Source organism: Podarcis raffonei, chromosome 6, assembly GCF_027172205.1.
Source record: "Podarcis raffonei isolate rPodRaf1 chromosome 6, rPodRaf1.pri, whole genome shotgun sequence".
Classification (NCBI taxonomy): Eukaryota; Metazoa; Chordata; class Lepidosauria; order Squamata; family Lacertidae; genus Podarcis; species Podarcis raffonei.
This window is the reverse complement of record NC_070607.1, coordinates 81,361,864-81,389,403: the sequence shown is the minus strand read 5'-3', so window position 1 is coordinate 81,389,403 and position 27,540 is coordinate 81,361,864. Positions and strand designations below refer to the sequence as shown.

The window sequence follows — 27,540 nt, the reverse complement described above, 5'->3', positions numbered from 1 at the left end:
CTGCCAAGGAGTGTGGTGGAGTCTCCTTCTTTGGAGGTCTTTAAGCAGAGGCTTGACAACCATATGTCAGGAGTGCTCTGATGGTGTTTCCTGCTTGGCAGGGGGTTGGACTCGATGGCCCTTGTGGTCTCTTCCAACTCTATGATTCTATGATTCTATGATTCTAATGCTGGACATTTACCGTAACCGATAGTTGATGCTTGCATGGAAATAAAAATGAAATAAAACACCACTATTCAAGGAACCTCCATAAGGACTTTTGTGGTGCCAAAGTTTTTAAATAATAGGCATCTCAGCTTCTAAAGCATAGATAAGTAAATGCAATTTAATTATAGCACCAACGGCATCATTACAGTGCCAGCAATTGGATCGTCTTACAGATAGAGGATGCTGATTCTTAATATCATAGTTTTGGAATGTTTGCATAGCGAAGTATCTTGTTAGGATGACACTGCTACTGAGGTCAATGGTCTCTCTGAAAAAATGCCTGGGAGCAGAGGTTAAATGCAGAGTTTATTTTCCCAGTAGATTTAACACTGCGGTGAAAGTTAAGAGCTGAAACTTAATTAGCCCTGGTATTTAAGTACTTTGATAGTAACGGCGACCCAGTTCTGATGTTTTTGCACAACAGCAATGTCCTTGCCATTTCCTTAACATTTTATAAGCTTTAACCCTTACCATGTTGTTGTGAAAAGCCTCTGGGCAAAATCTGCCAGGAGCTCAAAATACAGTAGTACCTCGGGTTAAGAACTTAATTCGTTCTGGAGGTCCGTTCTTAACCTGAAACTGTTCTTAACCTGAGGTACCACTTTAGCTAATGGGGCCTCCCGCTGGTGCCGTGCCGCCAGAGCACGATTTCTGTTCTCATCCTGAAGCAAAGTTCTTAACCCAAGGTACTATTTCTGGGTTACCGGAGTCTGTAACCTGAAGCGTCTGTAACCTGAGGTACCACTGTATATGCATTTTCTATGTGGCCCAAGATTAACACACAGATGCACATGTGCCCATGTGTCTTGGAGAGAGAGAGAGAGAGAGAGAGAGATGAGAGAGAGAGAGAGAGAGGAAGTCTACCTGTTCTCCTCTGCCGATGCCTGCTGTTGTCGATGGCTGCAATCCAGGGAGGGGTTGTTCTAAGCTCTCAGGGACCAGTGACATCAATGAGACGTAATCAGGCATAACTTTGCTGCTTCCATGCCCAGGATGAAGGCAGCCCTCAACTCTGGACAAAGCAGTTCCTGTTCTGCCCAGGTCAGTCCTGGACATCTGGCAACCATGCACAGAGGTAGTTTACTGAACTTAAGTAAATATTATTTGAGCCCATAACTAAAAGAAAAACAACACCTAAAATGGTTTTAGGAGGTAGAAAGGCTAATGAGTCATTTTTTCCTTGCAAAACTTTTGAACTGGCAGAGCCCAGAAACAACCAGTCAAAGGGGGTAGTGTTAAAGGAAAGCAGTCAAAAGTGTAAATAATTACTAGAGGGGAGAATATATCTCGCTGTATCATCAGTATTGTCAGCAATGTGTGCACTGCAAAATTCAAGAGGACAGGTCTCTGTCCCAAGGGGCTTACAGTCTAAAAATTGACACAGTGAAGATGACAGGAGAAGGGGAGGGAGATACAGTGGTGTGTGCTGTGGCTGTATCAGCTGTAACAAGACTTGAGAGGACAGGAGTGATTTTATCCTCCAAGTGTCTTGCAGACTGACTCACAGCTATCTATGCCAAGGTTTCCAGAGATCTATCGCTGAATTCAGGAGGCTAGACGCAACTCAGAAAAGCGCAACTGAATGATTTATTGCAGATGCAATAGAGGAGGCAGCCCCCTCTTTTTTTTTGCTTCCCTTGCTGCCACATAATCGGCACCCCCACAATTGTCCATTCATGCACATCAATCTCTGACTTTTGTCTTCTGGGTTTCTGGGGGTTTCTGGAGTTTTCCCTGTTGTTATTCATTCTCTCACAGCTACAATAAACCTACCATTAAATTATGGACTGGTCATTTCTTCATCAGAGGGCGAACAGGCAAATCTAGCAGGGGATCAAATACTTTTCCCCTTCACTGTATGCCACCAATGCTGAAGGTAAGCACTGCATGCAACTTCCTGGGCTCTGCAGCATCATATCCTGAGTTATAAGCAAAAAACAAACCACAATCTAGGCTCAGACATGGTGAGGATCCAAGCTTAAGCATGGCTTCCTGGTTTGTTTCTGCCACTTGTGCGGGTGGAAGATCAAAGTGGAAACGATTCGGCAGCATCCACCGGCTTTTCATTTGCATCAAACCACGATGAACCCGCAACCCCGTTTTACAAAGTACTTCTTTTGCGAAGAAAGTAATTATTCACACAGTACACATAGGTAACTATGGCACCCACTCCCACAGGAGGCAGGGAGGACCAGCAGCCTAGATTGCTTTAAAAGGGAGTAAGACAAATTCATGGAGGAGAGGGTTATTGATGGCTATTAGGCATAATGGCTCTGCTCTGCCTCCACCGTCGGGGACAATATTACTTCTGAATACTAGTTGCTGGAAATCGCAGGGCGTGGGTCATGCTGTTGTGCTTGAATCTTGCTTGTAGGTTTCCCACAGGCATCTGGGTGGCCACCCCAAATCGGAATGCTCCTTGATTGTTCTGTGCGTGAATTGTTGTGGAATGAATGAAAATTGAACCCCCTGCATTGCAGGGGGTTGGACCAGATGACCCGGATGGTCCCTTCCAACTCTAGAATTCTATGATTCAATTCTACGATTCTAACTGACTAGCCCCCATTTCATTTCAGTGTTTTGTCTCCCCCCTGCTGAAGTTGACTGTGCACATACCCCAAGTGGAGGGCAAGGGAAGAGAAATACTTAGAGGCTTGAGCTCAGCCTGACCGGGCCAAGTGAACTTTGCAGATGGATTTCAGCAATACATCTTTGGAGGTCTCCTTCCGAGCTCCTCCCTGGCAGGGAAAGAAGCATTTGAATGGAGGCCAGATTCTATTTAATTAGGAGCAGTTGTAAATATGTTTCTGCACTTCCTTAAATTTCACCCCCCCCCAAATCTGAATTAGAGCTTCATGGAAAGGCTCACATGTTCCACATACACAGGTAACACACAGAGAGCAGAGTGGACACACACGCGTGCCAAAAGTAGCCCCTGGGATCCTCAGAAATGCCTAGGTTCAGCTCCAATTTCCCACTCATAATTTCTCCTAGGCTAGCACTGGGATCTAAAGGAACAGGGGAAGGGAAGGAGCAGCAAAGAAGCCAAGAATGTGTGGGGGCTTCTAGCTGGCTTTTGTTCAAAGAATCAGTGCGAAGGTCTTGGGGTTCACGGTGGAGGACCCAAGGCTGGTGTTATGTACTAAGGTTGGATCCTAGAACAATAGGCAAGTAGAATCCTAGAATGCAACAACTGATTGGCTTGCAGGAAAAGACCAATCAGGCTCCAGGAGGAAGTTAATCAGCCTATTAGGCTGGTAGGATCGTAGAATGCAACAACTGATTGGCCTGCAGGAAAAGACCAATCAGGCTCCAGGAGGGAAGCAGAATCAGCCAATCAGACAGGACGTATTGTGTAAATAATGTATATAAAAGCCTGAGGTTCGGGGGGCAAATGAATCACTGTTTTACAAGCCGCAATAAAGAGCATGAAATCACTACAGGACCCCGAGTATATTTCAGTTGGTGACTTCAGTAGGCACTGCAGCACCTACTCCTTTGCAAGCTCATTGTGCTGAGCTTTAACAGAAACAAGAGCCAGTGTGGTGTAGTAGTTAAGAGCGGTGGACTCGTAATCTGGTGAACCGGGTTTGCTTCCCCGCTCCTCTACATGCAGCTGCTGGGTGACCTTGGGCTAGTCACACTTCTCTGGAGTCTCTCAGCCCCACTCATGTCACAGAGTGTTTGTTGTGGGGGAGGAAGGGAAAGGAGAATGTTAGCCGCTTTGAGACTCCTTCGGGTAGTGATAAAGCGGGATATCAAGTCCAAAGTCTTCTTCTGCATGGTACTTATGATGCTGACTATATTATCCATGAGGCACAACTGTAAGACACCAATGGGAAGCAGCCTGGAGAGCTGGGCTGACACTATATAAGGCTGATGGCAGGCAATATTTTTTACAGGTGGCTGGGGGGGTCACCTTACTGCACACACACACACACACATTTGTGGGTCAGACAGGTTTTTCATGTTTTTAAACAGTTTTCCAGAAGCCTTCCTAAGGGGAAGGCCCATAGCCAGGTGGTAGAGTGCAAGGCTTGCATGCAGAAAATCCCAGTCCCTGACATCTCCAGGTAAGGATGGAGGAACTCCCTGGAGAGCCAATCAGTAGAGAGTCTGTGCTCTAAACGGTGTAGCCAGCATTGTGTCCTCCAGATGTTAAACTGCAACTCCCGTCACTCCCAAGCAGCATGGTGAATGGTCAGAGGGTGGTGGCAGCTGTGGTCCACCCTCATCTGGAAGGCACTACTGAGCTAGATAGGCCAATAATCAAACTCAGCATTTGACAGCTTCTGATGCTCTTGTATTGCAGCAGGCTGAGTGTACGCACCATAAGCTGTGATCCCAGTTTCAAACTTTCTTCAACCTTTTTAAAAAGAAGCAGTTCTGATGCCTGTTTCCAGCCTAATAGAACCTGACAGGCATTTGTCCGGTGGACCTTCTCTTCTTGGCTGCTGCACTTCTGACTTGGTGCCAAAGTCTGGGATCGGCAGAAGACGATGGTCCTGGGCGCATATGAACTGATTTTCTGGGTGCAACAGAAGCGGCCCGAAAACATTCTTTGGAACGTCAACAAGAGGGCAATGCCCTCCTTCCCCTTCCCCTTCCATTGCACTCTTCCAGAGGCAGAACACACACCATGGCAACTTTCTTGAGTTGATATTGCAAAGATTTCCACACCAGAGAATAAAACAGAGGCCTCAGGAATTTATTTATTCCCTGCACATCTGGTGTCATGGGAGCGGGGTCAGGAAATAACCACAAGGTCAAGCCTGCAAATGTCTTCTTTTAATTGCTTGTTATGCAAGGTCTTTTTTTTTATAAAAAAACCCTTATTATTAAGTGGTTTATTTACTTCAGCTTTAATGATTGCAATGATGGAATGAGTTTTCTCTGTTTTGCACCAAGTCAGCTTGCAGGCCTCGTGGGAATATCCTGCCACTGAGCCTCTTGGGCTTGCCGATCGGAAGGTTGGCGGTTTGAATCCCCGCAACGGGGTGAGGTCCCATTGCTCTGTCCCAGCTCCTGCCATCCTAGCAGTACGAAAGCACACTAGTGCAAGTAGATAGATAGGCACCGCTGTGGGGGCAAGGTAAACGGTGTTTCTGTGTGCTCTGGCTTCCGTCACGGTGTCCCGTTGCACCAGAAGTGGTTTAGTCATGCTGACCACATGACCCAGAAAGCTGTCTGTGAACAAATGCCAGCTCCCTTGGCCTGAAAGCGAGATGAGTGCTGCAACCCCATAGTCGCCTTTGACTGGACTTAACTGTCGGTGGCTCCTTTACCTTTTATCCTGCAGCCAAACCAGGTTAGCGGGTCACCAATCTATTGATCATGTCGAGCTCTGGAGATCATTAGAATTTCCCTCATTGCACGGTTGGAACAACTGAGTCCCCTTGGGGGAAATGACACATTCTATACAAATATGTGCAACAAAGCGCTGACTTGTGGTGAAAATGGTTGTGGTCACTATATAGATCAGCACATTTGCTTTCTGTTGAGAGCCTGACATTGGACGGCTGCTGAATAAAGGCAGCTGGATGGTACAATATGGGGGTCCAGGACCATTTAAACCTCAGTACCTTATTCAGACTACACATGCAAATATTTCATTTTTATAGCAGTTGCCAATGGGAGCTCCCTCTGGCCAGGTTTAAATAGCAGACATGCGGGGAGCAGATTTGACTGCAGCAGGGTGGGAGGGAGGTTAAAGCTCTTCCCTGCCCACCCCTGGCCCCTGCCCAAAGTCTCCATTCAGTTCAGGCCCCCTGCACATGCTGTTTCCTCCTTTAAAGCCCATCTACACAATTGCTAATAGCATTCAAAAAGGCATTTTGTCTGGAAGTTAGAGAAGTTCTCTTCCGGATGTGAATGGGAGCTTTGCTTGGAATGAGTGACAGGATCTGGGTGCCTCTCAATTCTTTTTTAAAGGCAAACATTTAGATTTGTTGCTTACTTTGCAGCTCAGCGCTCTCTCTCTCTCTCTCTCTCTCTCTCTCTCTCTCTCTCTCTCTGTGTGTGTGTGTGTGTGTGTGTGAGAGAGAGAGAGAGAGAGAGAGAGAGAGAGAGAGAGAGAGAGAGATCTTCATTGTCATCCTTTCACTGCATGGACTGAATTTACATGTATGTTGCATTTTAAGACGTGGGTCTAAATTCTACGCACATGCAGCACTGGGAATCCAGATTCCCCCAAGGAACAAAAGGGAGTGAGTGATGATGGGAACAGAAGCAGCAGCCAAAGGAAACCACGTTTGTTGGGGGAAGCCAACATGACCTGAGTTAGATTAATTAACGAGAGGCAATGTTGTGCTTTGGGAGCGAAAGCCTGCCAGCGACCAAGATTTTGATCCTGGCGTGGTAAAGCTATATCGGGCAACTTCTGGAAAAACAAACAAGAGTCCAGTGTAACTTTCAGTGGAAGTCTGTGCAAGCCCATTGGTGTGGATCCAGTTACAGAATTATGCAAAGCGCTGCCAGGCTGATGCTGGGGGAAGGGGTATTTTGGTGCCGATGAATAGTCTGACTTCATCTCTTTCTTCCCTTGACAGCTGGACCATTGATTGGAAATTGTAAGAGAGGCAGGGACTTCTGTTTTGCTAGAGATGCTAGCTTGGAGCAGCTGAACAGTTGCCCAGAAATGAGATCTCATGTATGTGTGCGTATTTTGGTAATAGCAGCAGTAGCAGCAACAGCAACAACAACAACAACAGTAGCTTGGTGCTGCATTGTTCCAAGCAAATGTACAGCACAGGAGTTGGGCTGTAGAGTAAGTGGTGCAACCTGGACCATGCATGTAGAGTAAAGCCATAACTCAGTGGTGGAGCACATGATGTCCATGGAGAAGGTCCCAGGTTCAGTCCTTGAATCTTCCCAGAGAATCACTGCCTGTCATCATAGGCCATCCTGAGCTATTTGGACCAATGGTCTCTCTCCACATCAACCACTTTATATGTGAATTGCATACCGCTCAACCGTCCCGGAACAGCAACGATTGAGTACAGTGGTATCTCGGTTTAAGAACAGTCCTGTTTATGAATGATTTGGTTTACGAACTGCACAAAACTGGAAGTAGTGTCCTGGTTTGAGAACTTTACCTCGGTCTAAAAACAGAATCCGAATAGTGGAAGGGCACCGGTGGCAGGAGGCCTCATTAGGCAAAGCGTGCTTTGGTTTAAGAACGGTTTTGGTTTAAGAATGGACCTCCGGAACAGATTAAGTTCGTAAACCAAGGTACCACTAAATCATGTAGTTGCTAAATCATCAACAACTACAAGCACTGTCAGTTTCCTTGGGGCAGCAGAGAAACAACACAATTACAGCTTGCAAAACAGATTAGCTGGTGCAGCTGCTGATACAATGGAGGATGTATTAAATGGGTTGTTTGTTGTGGCGGGGAAATGTAGAAAATGCATTTAGCAGACAGATCTGTAGGGGGACGATGGGAATGCAGTCAATGCACGAGCCAACTTTTGCACAATACTCCTGCAATTCTCCTTTTAAGGACAATACATGATATCAATCGATACGTAGTATCATAGAATAATAGAATCATAGAGTTGGAAGGGACCATGAGGGGTCATCTAGTCCAACCCCCTGCAGTGCAGGGTACCTTTCACCCAATATGGGGCTTGTACCTAAACCCTGAGATTTAAAAGTTTTATGCTCTACCAACTGAGCTATCCTGACTGTAGGATGTTTTTTTAAAAAAATAACCCCTTGTTCTGTACAAATTGTTGAGCATTTTATCTACTTCCTGTCTAATTTCATCTGTTTCTCCTTTTATTTCCAGAGGCAACAGACCCGCTAACCAGGAACCATGTCGGTGAAACTCACATTTGACTCCCCTGCTGATGGGAGAAGGATCAGCAGGAGCTGCTCCTTTGCTGGGTTCAGCAATGCGCAGAGCCGAAAATTAATGTGAGTCACACACTTACAAGCAACAAGTTCCTTTTTTTCCCCCTCAGCTTATTTGCGTCTTGTTGTTCTGGCTCAACCTAGCCATTCAATGCCACAAGCTGCTCTGCCATCTCACTCTTTTTAGTAGCTCCTCGTTTCCCCGCTCCCCAGAATGGATTGATAGCTCTGGGCAAGGAGGGCTAGCTCAGTGGTAGAACATCTGCTATGCATGCAGAAGATTTCTGGACCAATCCCCGGCATCTCTAGGTAGGGCTGAGACCCCTGTCTGGAATTCTGGAGAGCTGCTGCCAGCCAGTGTTGACAGTGAAGGGCTTGGGTGACCTGTCCTGACTCAGTACAGGGCATCTTCCAATGTTCCTGGGGTTTCAGTTCTTGACCATGTGCCATTTTCATGTGAAACCCCCTGCTATTCCCCTTGCAGATATGCAAGCTGAGTACAGTGGTACCTCGGGTTACATACGCTTCAGGTTACATACGCTTCAGGTTACAGACTCCGCTAACCCAGAAATAGTGCTTCAGGTTAAGAACTTTGCTTCAGGATGAGAACAGAAATCATGCTCCAGCAGCATGGCGGCAGCAGGAGGCCCCATTAGCTAAAGTGGTGCTTCAGGTTAAGAACAGTTTCAGGTTAAGAACGAACCTCCGGAACGAATTAAGTACTTAACCTGAGGTACCACTGTACTTAACAGTCAAGCAGGGTGCAAAATGTAGAGAAACCAAATGTGACAGATTCATCCATCCCCAGGCCCAGATATAACTGGATGCCAAGGCTTCCTGGTTTATTTCTCCTGCCCACTCCAGAGGAATCGTGAAGTGGGATTATCCAGGAAGCATGCAGCAGCATGCTCCTTCATCTTATCAAACCACTAAACCAGAAACCCAGTCTTATTGCAATGACTGAATGAGGCCTATGTGCTTGAATGTTGTGTTGGAGTGTTGCATCTCACGCTTGTGTACTCAAATGAATGTATGTGGAGCAGGCACAGATGCATGTGAGGGAGAGCGAAGGGGTTTGAACACAGAGAAGGTACTATTTTAATTGGTTTAAAATATTTTTCGCCTGCTCTCCAGCCATGACTCTCAGAGTGGCTTACAAGATTGACATCCAGTGCCTTTTAAAATGAAAGCAATAAACTATCTACTGCAGTCACACAATCAATCAGTAGCTGAACTGGGTTCCACACAGTCACAAAAACAAAACAAAAAGAGCCGCAAAAACAAAAATGCAAAATAAATAGCAAAAACAGGCAGACATCAGCGTAACACTCAAAATGGAAGTGTGGCTCTCAAATCGGAAGTGTAACACTCAAAACGGAGCACGTTCGGCTTCTGAAATAAGTTCGCAAACCGGAACACTTACTTCCGGGTTTGCAGTGTTTGGGTTCCAAGTTGTTTGAGCACCAAGGTACCACTGTACTTATTTTGTGGTTTTTATATTGCCATTTTATGTCATGAACTGCCCTGAGATCCGCATATGAGGGGTGGTATACAAATATAAATTATTATTATTAATTTATTATTATTATTATATATTGAATTTATATACCACCCTATACCCGGACGTCTCAGGGCGGTTCACAGAACAAAATAAAAATATAAAACCAGAATACAGTGGTACCTCGGGTTAAGTACTTAATTTGTTCCGGAGGTCCGTTGTTAACGTGAAACACTTGTGTATAAACCACGTTATAGGATGTTGCATGTGTTGTTGCCATTGCAATAGGTGATTCTTACTGCTTTACAGTTCTGGGAAATAGCAGGTTCTGCCCTGGCACTGCAGTACTGTACAGTGGTACCTCGGGTTAAGTACTTAATTCATTCCGCAGGTCCGTTCTTGACCTGAAACTGTTCTTAACCTGAGGTACCACTTTAGCTAATGGGGCCTCCTGCTGCTGATGCGCCGCCGGAGCACGATTTCTGTTCTTATCTTGAAGCAAAGTTCTTAACCCAAGGTACTATTTCTGGGTTAGCGGAGTCTGTAACCTGAAGTGTATGTAACCCGTATACAGTATGTAACACTGTATATATAATCAAAATAAAAACAGCAATCCAATAACTCTCCCCTCCCCCCAAAGAACCACATTTTAAAAGGGCATAGGATGTCAATCAAATCAACTAAAGGCCTGGTTAAAAAGGAATGCCTAAAGGTGTATAATAAAGCAATCATCATCATCATATGAATATAGTGAAAGCAAACACAGTAAAAACTGAGTTAACAACCTCGCCTAGGATAGACATATAACTAAAAGGCTTGGGCAAATCTAAAAGTTTTCATGTAGCACTAAACAGAAAATAAAGTAATCTTCCTTTCAAAGGGGTTTCATAACCTCTGATTTTGGATGATGGGAGGATATGGACTGGGTAGTCAGCATGGTGCCTTCCAGATATTTTTGGACATCAACTCCCATAATCTCTAACCATTGGTCATGATGGCTGTGGTGAGTCCAACAAAATATAGAGTGTTGGCTACCGTTTGCTAGGGCCTCTGAAGATGATCTCACCAATCTGGAGAAGGTGACAGACTCTTAGGTTTATCACACTCACCCCAAAATGCGTACATGGATTTCCACTTCCATTACAAAACCTGAACAATATCAAGCTCCAGCAAGTCCTTTCTGCATTGTGCTGGTTGTCTAAACTTCAAAAGGCGGGGAATTGGGGGGGCAGGGAGAAGAAAACCAAGCAGGCAATTGAACAAACAGATTTGAGACTGCAGTACATAGTGGGAGTTCTTGCAGGGAAAGGAGTCGAACAGCTGTTTCCAGGACCAGAGCACCTCCAGCAGAGTAAGAATGCTCCAAAGAAGCGAGTTTACATTTCCCTGAAGGCTATCCAGTTTCTATCCAGTTGTAAAGCATTTTTAAAAGCAACAACAATCAGGTCTTTATGTACTTTTGCAGGGTGGTGCAATCTTGCAAAACCGAAGTCCCATTTTAGCAAGGAAGGGCTTGCACTACGAGTAGGCTTTAGGACTTCCAGAAAACAGATGCTGCTGTTATTTATGATTTCTGCACCACTTGTAGGCAATGTTTATGGCCAGACGCTCAAACTATGATGAGTTTGGAGCTTGAACATTGCAAGATACAGGCCACAATCCAACACTGTCTTGAAAGGCACTGAAGCCAATTGACATCAACATTCTTAAGGAGGTTTAACAGTGCATTGGGTCTTGACCACAATAATTTTTGGAAGAATTCCCCCTTCCATTGCATTTAATTGTCCTTGTTTCAGCTTAAGTTGAAAATAAAAGGATAATGCACCTGGATGAGTGTTTTGATAAGGCATCATTTTTGCTAGGTCAGGATAATAGGTCCCAGGGCCCATAAGCTAAGCAGGTTGGGGTGTGGTCAGTGACTGGATCTGTGACTGCTTTAGAACTTTGGGTCCCATGGCAGGTGGTAGATAATAAGTAAGTTGATATTTGCTGCTCTGATAATAAGGTTGAAGACAGATGGAGCACCCCGTGAGCTTTCCACCCATAGTGTGAACTCAGCTTCATAGTTTGCATTACAGTGGGACGTTGGGTTACATATGCTTCAGGTTACATACACTTCAGGTTACAGACTCCGCTAACCCAGAAATAGTGCTTCAGGTTAAGAACTTTGCTTCAGGATGAGAACAAAAATCGTGCTCCGGCGGCGCAGCGGCAGCAGGAGGCCCCATTAGCTAAAGTGGTGCTTTAGGTTAAGAACAGTTTCAGGTTAAGAACGGGCCTCCGGAATGAATTAAATACTTAACCTGAGGTACCACTGTAAAGTCAAATGCTGGATTAGAGACTTGTTTCCAATGCAGGGTGGCCAGGTCCAAAAATGGCTCCCAAACCTTTAGAACAGTGTTTCCAGCTGTGGTGGGGTTTTTTGGACTACAACTCCCATAATCCTTAGCTTGTGGGGCCAGTGGTCAGGGATGATGGGAGTTGTAGTCCAAAAACAGCTGGAGACCCAAGTTTGGGACATACTGCTTTAGAAGAAGGAACTTCAGCAGGCATAAACTAAGGCCAGTTGAGTCAGCTCATAGCTACTTCTGATACTTGATTTGCCACATGGTTATGCAAAACAATGAAGGATCAACTGGCTGCCCCCCAAACATTTCTGATTATGCCGAAAGCAGTCTTCTGGGGTTAGAACTGTGCAGGTCCAGACTCTGCATGTTTACTTAGTAGACAATCACACTGAGTTCAATGGACATTACTCTGATCTTGGCAGAGAACTGCAGTATGATCTAAGCATACATCACTGAGATTCTTAAGTAAGTGACTGGAAGCTTTAATAGGATCACATTATCCCTCTCGTCAGATAACCTTCATTCATTCCTAGAGAGGGCAAATTCTAGGTACACATCAATTGCTGCATATAACGGAGGGTTTTATCTGACGTACTGTAGTGCTAAATTAAAGTCACTAAGTGGCATATTTGTTGCTGCTGGCAAAATGTTTTGCACCAGCAGAATGCTACCGCGTAAGAGAAGGGCACAAGCAGTTTGCTGATAACTTCATTGCCGAATGGATTGTGTAATTGCTTACACAGTGAGTTTCCACTACTGCAGCTTTTGCACTGGATCTCTCTGTTGCACAACCCTAAAACTCACCCATCCACTAACCAAGAGCTCTTGCACTAGCAGACATTGGAAAGAGCCCTGAGGCTACAATGGTAAATGTGCTTTCTTGGAAAATGGTGGGTCTTGCTTCTGAGTAAGCATGTGTAGGATTGAGCTCCAAGACACCACTCTCACAACAGCTGATAGAAGTAGCCAGGTGTGTCTGCTGCAGCCTTTGTTTGTTTGTTTATTAACAGGTGGGGTGGAAATCCAGTTGATTGCAAGGAGAGAATGGATGATGTTAAAGGAGGCAAGAATTTACTGAGCTTGACTTTCTGAAAAGTAAACAAATGATTAAAGGACAAGGGAGTTAGTAAAAGTCAGGTACAAATCATCAAGTATTCCAAGAGAGGGAGAAACTAGCCAGGAATCTGTCAGAAAAAAGACCACCTTCAACAGAGATTCCCTGGATTGCCTTTACTTGGATAGGTGAGCAAAGCTCAGTGGTTCAGTGGTTCTTTGTATTTACACAGCTACATAGTATTATGCTGTAAAAGATACTGAGTTTTTTTGTTCCAAGTGGGACTCTTAAATTAATGCAACTTGTTCTGTCCTGTGTTCCAAAGGAGGAACAAAAAATAAGTTGGTTTAGCAAGGAGGGCAGAAGTTTAAAGATTTAGTTTTCTTTATCTTACAGAGAGGTAAGATGACTCACTGTTTAAGTAGAGAGAATGATAGGGACTTTTCTTTCTTTCTTTCTTTCTTTCTTTCTTTCTTTCTTTCTTTCTTTCTTTCTTTTTTTCCTTGAATTTCTCTCTAGATAAATAGTGTACAACCTAATTCTTCTGAGTGGTAGTTAATGCTGGTCCTACTCAGAGTCGCCCCATTGAAGCTGAGGACATGACTAACTTAGGTTTGTTAATTTCAGTGCGTCTGCCCAGGGTCTGCGTAGGAAGGGGGGACGGTCTGCACTGGGTGCCCTCACTGTAGGGGGTGACATTTGGCACACCGCGTGTCCGCAACTCCCAAACCTACCCCAAGCCGTCGGGGTAAGTGGGGGAGCTGTGTCGCTTTGCTGGCATCATTCCCCCCTTCCCCCTTCATTTTGACAGCTTGGGGGAGCTTGGGAGTTACGAGCGGGCGGTGCGCCAAATGTCCGCCATGGGTGGCTTGTTCCGCCCCCAGCCGCAGGGCGTGCGCGCCGCTCCAGGTACCCGAGCGGCTATCCCGTACCTGGGAGGGCACCTTCCATACCACACCCCCTTGGGAGTGCGCCTCCCTGCCCTGGGCAGCGTGGGCATATGCTCCGCCGCTGGGTCTGCTCTGAGTAGGACTTAGTAGGGTGCCGCCCACTATGTTTAACGCAACATAGTCTCAATGACTTCAATGGGGCTTACTGTCAAGAAACTGTGCATTGTGTAAGTGAAACAGATGCTATTATCCATTAACATTGCAGTGAAACGCCGCAGTAGTTTAGGCTGTGATCCTATCCCCACCTACTTGGGAATAAACCCCACTGAATTCATTAGGACTTCCTTCTGAGCAGACATGGTTAGTATATTCTTCCCAGGTGGCCGTTGGTTAGGGTACAGACCAAATGGCACTGGTTAATACATCGATTGAGGGTGTGTGTGTTACCTGTGGCTCTTCAGAAGTTGATGGGACTCCAGCTCCTGCCAGGCCCAGCTAGCATGGCCAGTGGTTGGTGGTAATGGGCAATGGAAGTCCAGCAACATGTTTAGGCAAGCATTCTCTTGATTTGAATCTCCAGATCTAATTGCTGTTTTAATAGTTTCAGTGGCTACTCTGTTTCAATGAGTTTGTTCCAGTGTCCATTTTAATCATGGGTGCTTTTATTATGTGTGTATTTTGGTTATGTGTGTATGCTCTTATAATTAATTTTACACTTGCAAACTGTTTAGAAGCCATTCTGATGCCTGTATATAAATAAATATGGAGATTTTCACTTGCTCAACAGGGCTTCTCTCCCGCCTCTTTCCCATGACCCCCAAAATTGGCTAGGGGTATGGGTTGGTGAACCCCAGACCTGCATACTGTGTGGCAGGGAGAGAAAGAGGCTGGACGATTGTTCCATTTGGCGAACTGTAAAGTTTGCGAAGATGGAACATTCGTCATAGCGTGACGTTGAACTCTATCCCTTGGGTTTAAGTTAGCCATGTCCATGAATTTGAATGGCTCTACTCTAAGTAGGGCTAATATTGGATACATCCTTTGTCTTTTTTTATAGATGAATCATTCTCTCTCTCTTTGGCAATGCTTAAATGGCTACTCTACCAATACTGTTAACTCTTCTGTTCCAGGGAAACAATTTATTTAAAAATGAAATAAAATAAAAACATCTCAGGCTTTTTTTGTTGTTGTTTTTTGTTTGTTTAATGCTGCTTGCTTGCTTGCTTCTGACTGCTGTTTTGTCTTTCAGCAGGTCTTATTGTAACCAGTTAGGAAACCTTTGTGGAGGGATAGTGTAAAATTCTATCAAATAAATAAATAAATAAAATTCTGGGGGAGAACTGGCAAGGATAGGAAGGTTTAAATCAGGCTTTCTCAAACTCGGCCCTCCAGATGTTTTGAGACTACAATCCCCAGCATCCCTGACCACTGGTCCTGCTAGCTAGGGATCTTGGGAGTTGTAGGCCAAAAACATCTGAAGGGCTGAGTTTGAGGAAGCCTGGTTTAAATGCTCCAGAGGTACAGGAGTATCAGGAGGGTATCTGTAAAAAGCAACCAACGGGCAGCATGTGATTCCCCCCTGCGCTGGTTTTGGAAGATGTGTTTGTTAAGGTAGCACTGTTCTCTTCCTAACCAGAACACACTTCAACTGGGTAGTATTTAATTTTTGATTTAACATGCAGAGGATTAGGTTTTGGAATTAGGCTCGTCTTTCTAATCTTACATTCTCATCATGGGCAGTGAAGCCAAGCTATTGGTGTTCTTGTTTAAATTCATCATGGTCTCCTCTCTCTCTTAATTGCCCTTTCTGCAGGAAGTCTCTCAGCAAAGGTTCTACGAGGTCTAAAATGTCAGTGAAATCTGCCAAGACCTATCCCTCTCTGCAGAAAGGGATGGTCATCTGGGATCCCAAGCCACAACAAGTGAAGAAAGTTTTTGAAGCTTTGAAGAAAGGACTCGAGTAAGGCTTTCTCTTCTCTCCCCATCCCAGCCCATTCCTTTTATCACACTAGAATGCTGGAATTTGCTCTGTGTTAGCATTTACTCAGCTGCTGCTAAGTGCATTTAGTAATCATTATCATTATTATTTATTCAACTTATACACTGCCCTATACCTGGAGGTCTCAGGGCAGTTCACAACAAGACCACAACATATAAAATCAAGCCAAAAGCAATAACCCAATAAACACCCCCTCAAAGCCATATTCTAAAAGGGTCTTGGATTTATTCACTGTCTTCTCTGTATTAGCATTTATTCATCAGCTGCAAAGTGTTGTATAGCATAAGGAAATAGCTCACCCTGTGCTCCAGCACCCTACAGGGAGAGATGCCTTTTCTTGGTACTTTTGCAATAGCTGAATATGGTTCCTCAATATTGACAACTGGAACTTGTCTGCTTAAATGGGCATTCATGGCTGGTGGATGCTAGCTGCTAATCACATTATGCATGGGTCTGAAGAGTGACTATTTGCAGTTGGCCTGGTCAGCAAGGGAGACAAAGTTTGAGGAGGTTGTTTGTTTGTTTGTTGTTGTTGTATTTATTAGTCATATTTTCCACAAATGCAACTCAAAGAGACTTACAGGAACATTAAAAGCAATTAAAAGCAGCCTAAAATGCTCCTTGGTTACATTTATAAAAGGGCAGGTGCAGCTCAGCCCACCTGACAAAAAAGGTGATCAGCAGAAGAGGCCGCAAGCATAATTTACCCTTCAAATCAGGGTCCAAAAGCCTGGGTGAATAAAAATGGCACCTAAAAACAGATAGTGATGGTGCCAGCCATGTCTCACTAGGGAGAACATTCTGCAAATGGGAAGGCACCAATGAGAAGGCCTGTTCTCATGCTTTTGTCCTCAATATCTCTCTCTGGAAGAAGGGCCTCAGATGACAAATGCAAGGTCCAGTTTGATCCATGAGGGGAGAGACAGTCATACAATAGATTCATAGACTTGTAGAGTTGGTATTGTCCTGTGGAAGACTTTATAGAGCAAATCCAAGATTTTGAACTGGGCCTGGAAACTAATTTGCAGCCAGTGCAGTCATGCCAAGATGGCTGCTATATGGTCATACTGTCTTGCTCTGGTCAGTGGTCAGGATTCTGCACCAGCTGCAGTTTCTAAACCACCCTTCAAAGCAGCCCCACTTACAGCCTTTTGCAGTCATCTCACCTTGAGATGTTCCTGCTTACTGGGAAGAAAGAGCCTTGGGGAATTCAGTGGAACCAAGAAAATGTACACATGACCATTTAAATTGTATTTTAACCCGTATTTTAATAAACTGGTTTTTGTTTGTTTGTTTGTCCCCCCACATTACGTTTTATTGTAATTTTATTGGTGTTAGCCGCCCTGAGGCTGGCTCTGGCCAGGGCGGGCGGGGTATAAATAAAATTTTATTATTTATTATTTATTATTATTATTATTACTCAGCCATGTGGAGAATGCCCAACAGATAGTAGTCAACAAGGTAGAATCATAGAATTTTAGAGTTGGAAAGGACTACGATGGTCTTCTGGTCCAACTCATTGCAATGCAGGAATCTTTTGTCCAACGTGGGGCTTGAACTCACAACCATGAGATTAAGAGCCTCATGCTCTACCAACTTCTTGCCACCAATATCCATTGAGGGAAAGGATTGTTGTGTTATAATTAAAGGTAGCCCTGCCCTGATCCATGCCTTATACTTTTAATTTGACAAACGCTGACACCCCCCCTATATATATATATGCCAAAATCGCTAGCAATCATAAATAAATAGCTAGCTGTTCAGCTCCTGAATGGCTTTCTTGGATAATAAATTTCCTTTGATGCAGGTAGCTACTTGTTTTGTGTTATCTTTGCTTGGCTTGGGAATTTATGAAATAAGAGCAAGCAAACCTTTCGCTCCAGTAAGTTTACTGCGCTGCCGCGTTTTAGAGGTTGGAGTGCAGAAATATTTAAACTAGCTTTGGAGACCACTGTTCTCGTGTTAACTGGCAGATGATCAAATGGCTGGATTCTGGAGGAACAATGTGTCTCGGGTGGGTGGGTGGGACTGTCTTTGCAATGGTTAGAGGGAGGGGAAAATGCCCCCAAAAGTAACTTGGAAAAGGCACAGGCTACTTAACATAAACACATTGACCTGTTTAGGTTCTGCATCTTGTAAAGAAGCACTGACTGCATCCTTTTTTAAATACAAGAGGAGAAAATTGAGTTATTCATGTCTGGTCTGAATTAACTCACAAAGTTAGAGGAATGTGAGCCTAGGAGGTTTTTGCCCCCTGGGAGCTCACATGGAGTTTTGAGTCTGTAACTATTACTTCTACTTTTTGTGTGTTGGGGGGGGGTGTCGTCCCACTGGACCCAGCAGGAGCTAAGAAGCCAGAACCCTGAAGGGTAATTGTTCAGTGGCAACAGGCATTCTCCATTTCATTCCCTTGTTTCCATGGACTCTCCAAAATAGCAGGGAGCAGTGGTGTAGAAGAGGGGTAAAATGGGAGACTGAAGTTCTAGGGCTTTATTCAGCATTGCAATGACAGCATCTGTTGAGTGCCAGGGAACCCTCCTTGCTTTGGCAAATGAATGAAGTAATAAGGAGGCTTTCATGTTAACGATAGAGATGATAGATAGATATAGATAGATAGATGATAGATAGATAAATGGATTATCATAGAGTAAGGTTCGGGAATTGGATCTTTCCAGTGGTGGGTGAAGTGGATCTGGATTCCCCCCATCCTTTCCAGGCCTACTTTTACAGGTGGGCCAGACTACCCACCTTTCAATCACCTGGATGTCATAATGATATCAGGTGATTAATACCTGTTAAAGTAACCACCAATCAACCTCCTTTGAAGATGTGCTGGAATCGGAGAATGAGGAGAGTAATTAAGCAGAGGCTGGGTACTTTCCTCCTTTTCTTTGAAAGGGTTCCTACTTCAGGCTATCCAATTAAAAAAACACTTCATTCCAGGTTTATTGGCATTTCTAATTAAAAGCTGAGAATGTTGCAATACAGCTGGTTGAAGATCTTTTTTTTAAAGCTTAGTTTATTATTATTATTATTTTGCATGTTTGATTCATTCTATAAACATCTGATCTAAGCTGATCCTAATGTTTTGCTTTTCTTGGGGGCAAGTATATACATGTGTGTGAAGATGTAACCTTCCCATGCCCAATACTCTCCTGCATATCTCCCACTTCCCTAAAACATTCTCCTCTGATTTATGCATAGTGGGTGGCACTGTGGGTTAAACCATAGAGCCTAGGACTTGCCAATCAGAAGGTTGGTGGTTCGAATCCCTGCGGCGGGGTGAGCTCCCGTTGCTCGGTCTCTGCTTCTGCCAACCTAGCAGTTCGAAAGCACATCAAAGTGCAAGTAGATAATTAGGTACCACTCTGGCGGGAAGGTAAACAGCGTTTCTGTGTGCTGCTCTGGTTCGCTAGAAGTGGCTTAGTCATGCTGGCCACATGACCCGGAAGCTGTACGCCGGCTCCCTCGGCCAATAAAGCGAGATGAACTCCGCAACCCCAGAGTCGTCCACGACTGGACCTAATGGTCAGGTGTCCCTTTACCTTTACCTTTATAATAATCACATCTGATTCTTCTCTTCCTGTAGTGAATATCTGGAAATGCATCAGGCAGAGCTGGATTACCTCTCAGAATGCCACAAAGATACAAGAAGAAACTCAAGGCTGGTAAGTTGTTCTCTCTTTCTAACTTCAATAATTTGCTGGTAGACACTGTGAACAAAGAGTAGGGAACCTGTGGTCTGCCATATTTTTATAAGACTCGGTCTTGACATTTGTGGTGGCACAGAGCTGTGTGCACCACTTGTTCCAGACATTGAGCCTTAACTTCATGCTTTATACATGACCGGGCAAACAGACATCTAAACAGAAAGGATTTTCTGTTGCCCCACTCCAATTTAGTCCTAAATCATAGGAAGCACAACATATATTTCTGCAGAGCCCAACCCTTTTATCTCCTGCTGGCACTGTGGTCTAAACCACTGAGCCTTGGGCTTGCCGATCAGAAGGTCGGCGGTTCGAATCCCCGCGATGGGGTGAGCTCCTGTTGCTCTGTCCCAGCTCCTGCCAACTTAGCAGCTCGAAAGCACATCAAAGTGCAAGTAGATAAATAGGTACCTCTCCGGTGGGAAGGTAAACTGTGTTTCTGTGCGCTGCTCTGGTGTCAGTGTTCTGTTGCACCAGAAGCGGCTTGGTCATGCTGGCCACATGGCCCGGAAAAACTGTCTGTGAAGCAGACAAACGCCAGCTCCCTTGGCCTGTAAAGCGGGATGAGCTTTACAGTTGCGACTGGACTTAACTGTCAGGGGTCCCTTTACCTTTACCTTACTAGCAAAAATAGCTTGTAGAGCTGCAACAACCCTGCCTTCAAAAAAAAAAAAAAAAAAAAAGCAGTACAGCCCTTTGGACAGAAGAACTTCTCCTTGCTCCCTTCAAAGGACCCACTGAGCTCTGACAGGCTGCAAAAAATGGGTTCTTTGTGGACATCTTCCAGACCATGTGGCTCTTGGGATGGAGGCCAGAGGTTTCTCACTGCTGTGGCGGTGAAAGCTTTCATTCAAGCCCACCTGGACCACACAGCTAATAAAAGCGCAAAAACACCCTCTTGCTGAGAACTCTGGAACACAAGGAGGAGGAGCAGACTTCTGCATAAAAACAATATATTGAAACAATAAAAACAGAACTTTTTTTCTGGGGGCACTCAAAGGTTTACAGTACCAGCAACAACTACCCTCCCCAAAATGTTAAAAGTGTGGCAGTTACTGTAACAACTTCATGTTGAGTACCAGCATCTTTTTTTTCCTAACACCCCCCCCAATATATATATATATATATATATATATATATATATATATATATATATATATATATAAACTCTTTTCTAGCACTGCACTGTATGATTGTGGATGTAGTAATCTGGATGCTAAAATTTAGCACATTTCTCTTTCAGGCTTTCTACTATGATTTGGATAAGGTAAGAAATGTATTGATGGATTCTGTTTTACTTTTGTTTGTTTTTTTTAAAATCAAGCTTATTGTGTTTTATGTAAGCTACTTATGGATTTTTGCATATTTAGTAGCATACAAATATTATTAATGATTACGAAAATTGGCTTAAGGTGACTGAGCATGTGTGCACTGCAAGCAGCGCAAGGTCAAAGAGCCATATTTAAAACCATTGACAGACCTTACTCTCCCTGACTACCCTCAAATATTGGCTTGAATGCTTATGAACATTGGAGAACTCTAGTGGCATGAAGGCTGGGCCTTGGGGAGTGTGGGGTTCTGGTTGGTGCCCCTTGGCGTGTGAGCAAGGACACAAAGGAGATCCTACAAGCCTGCATCTAAAGTACCAACTTCTGAAACCTATCTGTATGCAGGGGTCAGTAATTCTGATCTGACAGGGCCTTCTTTGTGGTGGCTCTCAGACAGTGGAGCTCTCTCTTCTCGGAAGTGTGCAATGTGCATGCCTAGATGATTGTTGGCATCCGTCTGTCTGGAGAGCAATGGAAGAATGTGCCGTTGAGGGTAAAGTCAAACTGTGGGAGAGTATGTCTTTATGCTACAGATTTTTTAGGAGGCTTTAAAAATCCATCTTTCCCAAAGTATCCCCCCCTCCGAATTCTGTTATAAAAAAAATTGGTTGCTTTACTAAGCTTTTATAGCTTTTATGCTTCATCTTTAAGTAATTGTCAATGCTACTCAGTGTTAGAAACTGAGATATGAAAGCTAGGAGCTAAATCGCACCTTAAGCCTAGGTTATGGGCGCAACAATGAAATGTCTAGGTGCTTTTTTAATAAAAAAAATACAAAGCTGAAAATGAATGAACTGCAGCTAAAACCTTGTGTTCATTTTTCCCATGGTCTAGTCCTTCCCCTGCCCACCCCCCTAATATTCTTAAGAGGGTCTCTTCTCCAGTCTTCAGAGAGTAGCTGGAAGTGGGGAGGCAGAAAAAGGTCCTCCTTTCCTTCCACTCTGCAGTTTTAATCTGAAATCTTTGGTGTAGTACTGTGACCAGAGCTCAGAAACTGCTCGCTCTAATGAAATTCCCTGTCGCAAAATGTGCCTAGAACAATGGGAGTTTCAAACACTGATGCTACTGCTTCATTCACTTTGTTTATAGCTCCGTTGCTTAGAGTTTGGTGCTGATAATGCCAAGTTTGCAGGTTTGATCCCCATGTGGGACAGCTGCATATTCCTGCATTGCAGGGGGCTGGACTAGATGACCCTTATGGTCCCTTCCAACTGTAAAGGTAAAGGGACCCCTGACCATTAGGTCCAGTCGTGACCGACTCTGGGGTTGTGGCGCTCATCTCGCTTTATTGACCGAGGGAGCCAGCGTACAGCTTCCGGGTCATGTGGCCAGCATGACTAAGCCGCTTCTGGTGAACCAGAGCAGCACACGGAAACGCCGTTTACCTTCCTGCCAGAGTGGTACCTATTTATCTACTTGCACTTTAACGTGCTTTTGAACTGCTAGGTTGGCAGGAGCAGGGACTGAGCAACGGGAGCTCACCCTGTCACGGGAATTCGAACTGCCGACCTTCTGATCGGCAAGCCCCAGGCTCTGTGGTTTAGACCACAGCGCCACCCGCGTTCCCTTCCAACTGTACAATTCTGATTATTTCAGAATCTTGCATTTCTTCTACACACTGGAGGCCAGTCCATTGAAGTGAATGGGGCCCTACCCTACAACCAGTCCAAGGGGGAAGATTTGCCTTCAGCTTCTTTCTCCCCTTTAGTCTCAGTGTTGCCCCTGTAGAACTTGGGACTGAGGATGTTGCTAACAAAGCAGCATTGGTAGGATTTCCCTGTCTTGAATTCTGGCTCCTCTTCCTGTTGGTCTCCCTCCCTACCATTCCCAATGGGCACCAGCCGCCACTGCCTTTTTGCCGCCAAAGGTGGCATATAAATTACAAATAATGAAAGAACCTGCAGCTTTTTCTATCTCTCTTTGGCACTTCAGTTTTTAAGCGGTGTTGCTTTAGTTGTCAGGCTGAGTCGATCGGCTACGTGGTGGAAAGGTGACAAAGATTTAAAAAAATTAAAATAAAACCTTGCTTGGTACCGATGACAGTGGTAGTGACCAAAAATGTGGATGCAGTTAGTCCTCATTGGTATGCCAATACTGGTTCATCGTAGTCTTCTTAAAACAACAACACATGTTTAGGCAATGTCTCATGGTAACGAGTTAAATTCTTTCCCAGCATTGCAGTGTTTGGTGATGTATAAATAACCTCTTGCCCGTCTTTTTGTCCCTCCCTTAAAAGCAAATCCGCTCTGTCGAAAGGTATATCAGGAAACTGGAATTTCATATAAGCAAGGTAAGGGCTTATATTCTCTGTCTGCAAGGTTAATGCTATGATATAAACAAATGTAGGGCAGGAAAAAAAAATACTTTTTGCCATAGTCTGTTTGAAGGCAAATCACATTGGGTGCTTTCTAAAGCCACAATAGCTTTCTTTGCAAAAGGAGGAGACCTTCTTTTCTTTTCTTTTTTCTTTTGCGGTGCCTCCATACAGAGTGATTACTGAGCGCAGCCCAGGTTTAGCCTGTAGAACCAGTTTGCATGCCCTGCCAGCATATTTGGAAGAAAGCAAAACTGCTTGAGGTCGGAGAGAAGGGAAGGAAGGAGCCATTATTAGCTGCATGACAGCTAAAAGAAGGCGGTCCATCGCTCTTGAGCCAGGAGATTCCCAAAGCACAGAAATATATATATTCCTCTCTCTATTTTGCTGGATTCGTGACTAGTTCATGAGGACTAGTCTAATTCAAGACCAAGAGATTGCTCCTGTCCTATTATATTCAACCAAGAATAAATGTTATAAGTATACCATCCTCCACTATTCAGTTAACAGCAGAAACCTTTTCTGTCGAAATCTGGGTTTGACTTGCTCTGATTTCATGTAAACATTTCATTGTCTTTTGGATATACTCACTGCATTGACTCTGATGAAGTAATCTGAGGAAGAAAAGGTCTCTTTCAATAACTGTGTTGGCCATTGCACTTTGCAGCACTTTGATGGCTTCCACTCGGTGGTGCCAAGACTAAATATTCTTGTAAAGAGGCACAAAGGCAGCATGGCATCATGCCAAGTTTATCTGTCATGCAAAGAATTGTTGCGTGTCATGAGCAGGATTGTGCCTGACATCAAGAGGAATCAAATGCCCTTAACTCTTAGAGACAGGACCCGGTAGGTTTAAATGGTGCTCATCAGACCCCCTTTGTCTGACTACTTTAGAAAGCCAAATAAAGGATTTTAAAATATTTTGTGCAGAATTACCCATTGGTGCTTTTGTTGGCTTGAGCGAGGAGTATTCCTTCATTAAGGGTTTATGGATTTTATTGGCCTTAAAATTAGAGCAAACTGTGCTTTAAGGTTGCACATTACAGTGGTACAGTTGTTCCTCTTTGGCATAAGCATTTTCATTACTGCCATATGCACTCAAATTTTACAGTGGGTATAGCATCCTGTTACATGTCAGATTAATCCCTCCTTATTGCCACAGCTCTGAAAACAGGCTTTGTTTGTGGGTGCCTGAGTTGGATTTGAATGTGGACAGTAGGCCAGGTTTATTTAGGCAAATTGCCCTCTCCTCAGTCAACCAACCTCCCAGGATTTTTGTGGGATCAAAGGCCGGTTCCCACATTGTCCTGTCTTCCACATCTGCCTTGCCAACCAACCAGGTGTTCTCCAGGTATCTCTGGATTATGGCTCCTGTCTGTCGAGCTTGGTGTGCTTTCTAGAGTTGATGGGAGTTGTAGCTCAAAACACTGGAGTTTGGTGAAGGCTGCTCTGTGCCTGGCAAGATGGACTGAACCTTGGACTTTGGTGTTGTCCCAATGAATAGCATGAGCCAAGGCCTTTGCAGATTTCTTCTGCCACAAGAAAGTGGGTAGTTAGATTGCAGAAGTGTCCCAGCTCAGTTGCAAAACATTCATCATGCCTCAGGTTCAATCCGTACCATCTCCAGTTTTAAAGACCTTGGGTAGGGCCTCTGCCTGAAACCTTAGTAACACTGATGGAGTAGACCAGTGTTTCCCAAACTTGGGTCTCCAGCTGTTTTTGGACTACAGTTCCCATCATCCCTGACCACTGGTCCTGCTAGCTAGGGATGATGGGAGTTGTAGTCCCAAAACAGCTGGAAACCCAAGTTTGGGAAGCACCTTGACTTTTCCTACTTGATTTCGCTGAGTATGATCAAATCAAAGACAATACTTTCAGCTCCCTTTGATTTTTGTCGAAGAGAGCGCATGCTGAACGCTGCAATTCAGAGAGTACCTTGGATTGTAAATTTTTAAAGAAAAACTCCATTCCTATAAAACAATTGGTTTTATAAGAATGTTTATAAGAATGTTTTTACTTGCAATGTTTCCATATATGAGCTCTGGGAACGTAAGAAGCTGTGCTGGCTGGCAGTGGTTCTGTAAGGTTTCAAGCAGGTGACATTCACAGCTTTATCTGGGTAGACCAGAGACTTGGACTTTTTGCATTCAGAAGCATAACTGTAAGGTGTCAAGCATTATTGAAATCAATGGGATTTGTTGTTGTTGTTGGAATGAATTGCAATCTTTTTACCTTTCTTCCCCCTCTTTTTTAAAAAGGTAGATGAATTATATGAAGCTTACAGCATCCAGTGCAGGCTGCGAGATGGTGCTTCAAATATGAAACATGCCTTTTCCTTGTCCCCGTCCACAAAAGCATCAAGAGAGAGCCTGGTGGAACTTTATAAAAACCTTCAAGAATGCACAGAGGTACAATTACTTTTGTATCTATCAGTTCTTCGTAATCCACAGGTTTTTTGTGTGTTTTATTTTAACGTTGACATTGACTGTTCTTGAATGTCACCCTTGTAAAATCTGTCTGGAGAGCACTTATTACATTTATATTCTGTGCTGCCAAATGAGGATGCTCTGAAATGTGTGATTACATCACTCTTATCGGCTTGATGCTGGCGAGTTTGCAACGTGATCAGTATTAATTTTGCCAAGGACAATATAAAGGTGTACTAATGTATGTTTCTTTTCTACCAGTCTAATTTTCATGGCTTCCCCACAGAATCATGGGAGCTGCATTTTGGTAAACGGGCTAAGATTTGTGTCAGATAGCCCTAGTCTCCCTCTCTGCTGAATTGCAGCTCGCAGGGTCCTCTGGGGGAGACATAATTACCGTCTAAACAAATTAAACAGATTTGAATCTGTGGTGTGAATCTCCTCTTAGCTGAATTTAGGACTCTTCCAAATTCTGTCTGTTGTAAGCAGATGAAAAACACAGGAAGCATTTCTGGGGAAGCATAATAAAGGAGTTGCAAGCTTACCTGAAGAAGATTCCCCCCCAGTTTAAATGTCCAGGAATTTTATTTATTTTTTACAATTCCTTTTTGCATGGCTTGCATTGCGGTATGTGAAATGGTAATGAACTTGCTTAACTACTTCCAGGAAAGATTTTCTTTGTAGGTTGTAAATCTGCCAGCTCTTGCCTTTTCCATCCATGTCTATGCTGGGATGAGTCCAACAAGTAACTTAACAGGCAGAAAGAAACCAATCCATGTTGGTCATTTTGGGTTACATTTAACGTAGCATTCAGGAGATCATTCCATCAGTGCAACAATTCTTCTAACCACCCGGAGAAGACTGGGGGACAGTGGGTTGTGGGAGGGGAGAGAATGGGGGCGATGCTGTTGCACTTGTGCTAATTGGTGCCTAGCGCAAATATTTGACCATCACTCTGAAATGCTAACTTGTGCTCAGTGCTATTTTCTTTCTTTCAGGATATGTGTCTGATAGAGGGTACCCTCGAAGTGCATTTGGGAGAGTTTCATCTGAAAATGAAAGGTAAACTGAACTTTTTACTTAGGGGTTTGGCATCGCTGGGCATGAAGAACAAATCCTGGATTCAAGAACAGAATTGTTGCATTGCTTCTCTTTTCCACTACTGCCCCCTTGAGAATAAACCGGTGTGGTTCTCAAACCAGCCATTAGTTTTTCACTATAGATGTTGCCAAGGAGTTTGGGATGAGGCAGGTTGTTATGAAACTTCCATTGAGTCTTCCACCAGTAGTTGAATAGCATCAGACATCTTCTGAGTCAAGAAGCCAACCCACTTTTGGTGGTTCTAGTAGTAAATTGCTACCATGTAATAATCATATATAGTGGTTTAGAGCAGAGATGTGAAACAGTTTCTGGCTGGTAGGCTGAATGCTTTGGTCCTCCAACCTCCACGATTTGCACTGCCCACCTGCCAATCACTTGAGGGCACCATGATGTCAAGTGAAGCATATTTCTTTGCTCACGTGGTTTGAAATGGGTGGCTTTGCAAGTGCTGATGGTCAGCTGGTTACCAGTGCTTTAGAGTGTTCAAAGCACCCTTGTATCCTTATCCTTCTTTTGTGTAAAGGACCAATTGAAAGTGAGTAGCTGAAGACTACATGCTAGAGAGAGATGCATGTAACTTCTTGCTGACTTTTTTAAAAAATGAAAAGCAGCCAGTTCTTTTAGATTTTGGCAAAGGAAAAGGGATGGCAGGAGAAGGGTTAAGAACATACTCCCCAAAGACTCTTCTTCTTGTCTTCATTGCAGCTTGCAGTGGCTGCTTTTCATTTAAAATAAAATGTCATTTGAACATATATGCAGCTCTCTCTGTAGTGCTGTTTTCTGACCCTCATTTGTTCTCTTAAGAGGTTGTCCC

The 27,540-nt window shown here is 44.1% G+C and overlaps 1 protein-coding gene across 2 annotated transcripts in view; it reads left to right on the top strand.

Moving 5' to 3' along the window:
- The window catches only part of RIPOR3 (RIPOR family member 3), a 107,489-nt gene that overhangs the window by 39,122 nt on the left and 40,827 nt on the right, over positions 1-27,540 (top strand). For both annotated transcript variants that reach the window (XM_053394248.1, XM_053394247.1), the window contains exons 2-8: positions 7,997-8,124; positions 15,665-15,811; positions 19,440-19,518; positions 20,801-20,824; positions 23,122-23,175; positions 25,458-25,607; positions 26,624-26,687. In XM_053394248.1, coding sequence (XP_053250223.1) covers positions 8,024-8,124; positions 15,665-15,811; positions 19,440-19,518; positions 20,801-20,824; positions 23,122-23,175; positions 25,458-25,607; positions 26,624-26,687 — 619 coding nt within the window. In that variant the 5' untranslated portion in view covers positions 7,997-8,023. The remainder of the gene's footprint in view (positions 1-7,996; positions 8,125-15,664; positions 15,812-19,439; positions 19,519-20,800; positions 20,825-23,121; positions 23,176-25,457; positions 25,608-26,623; positions 26,688-27,540) is intronic.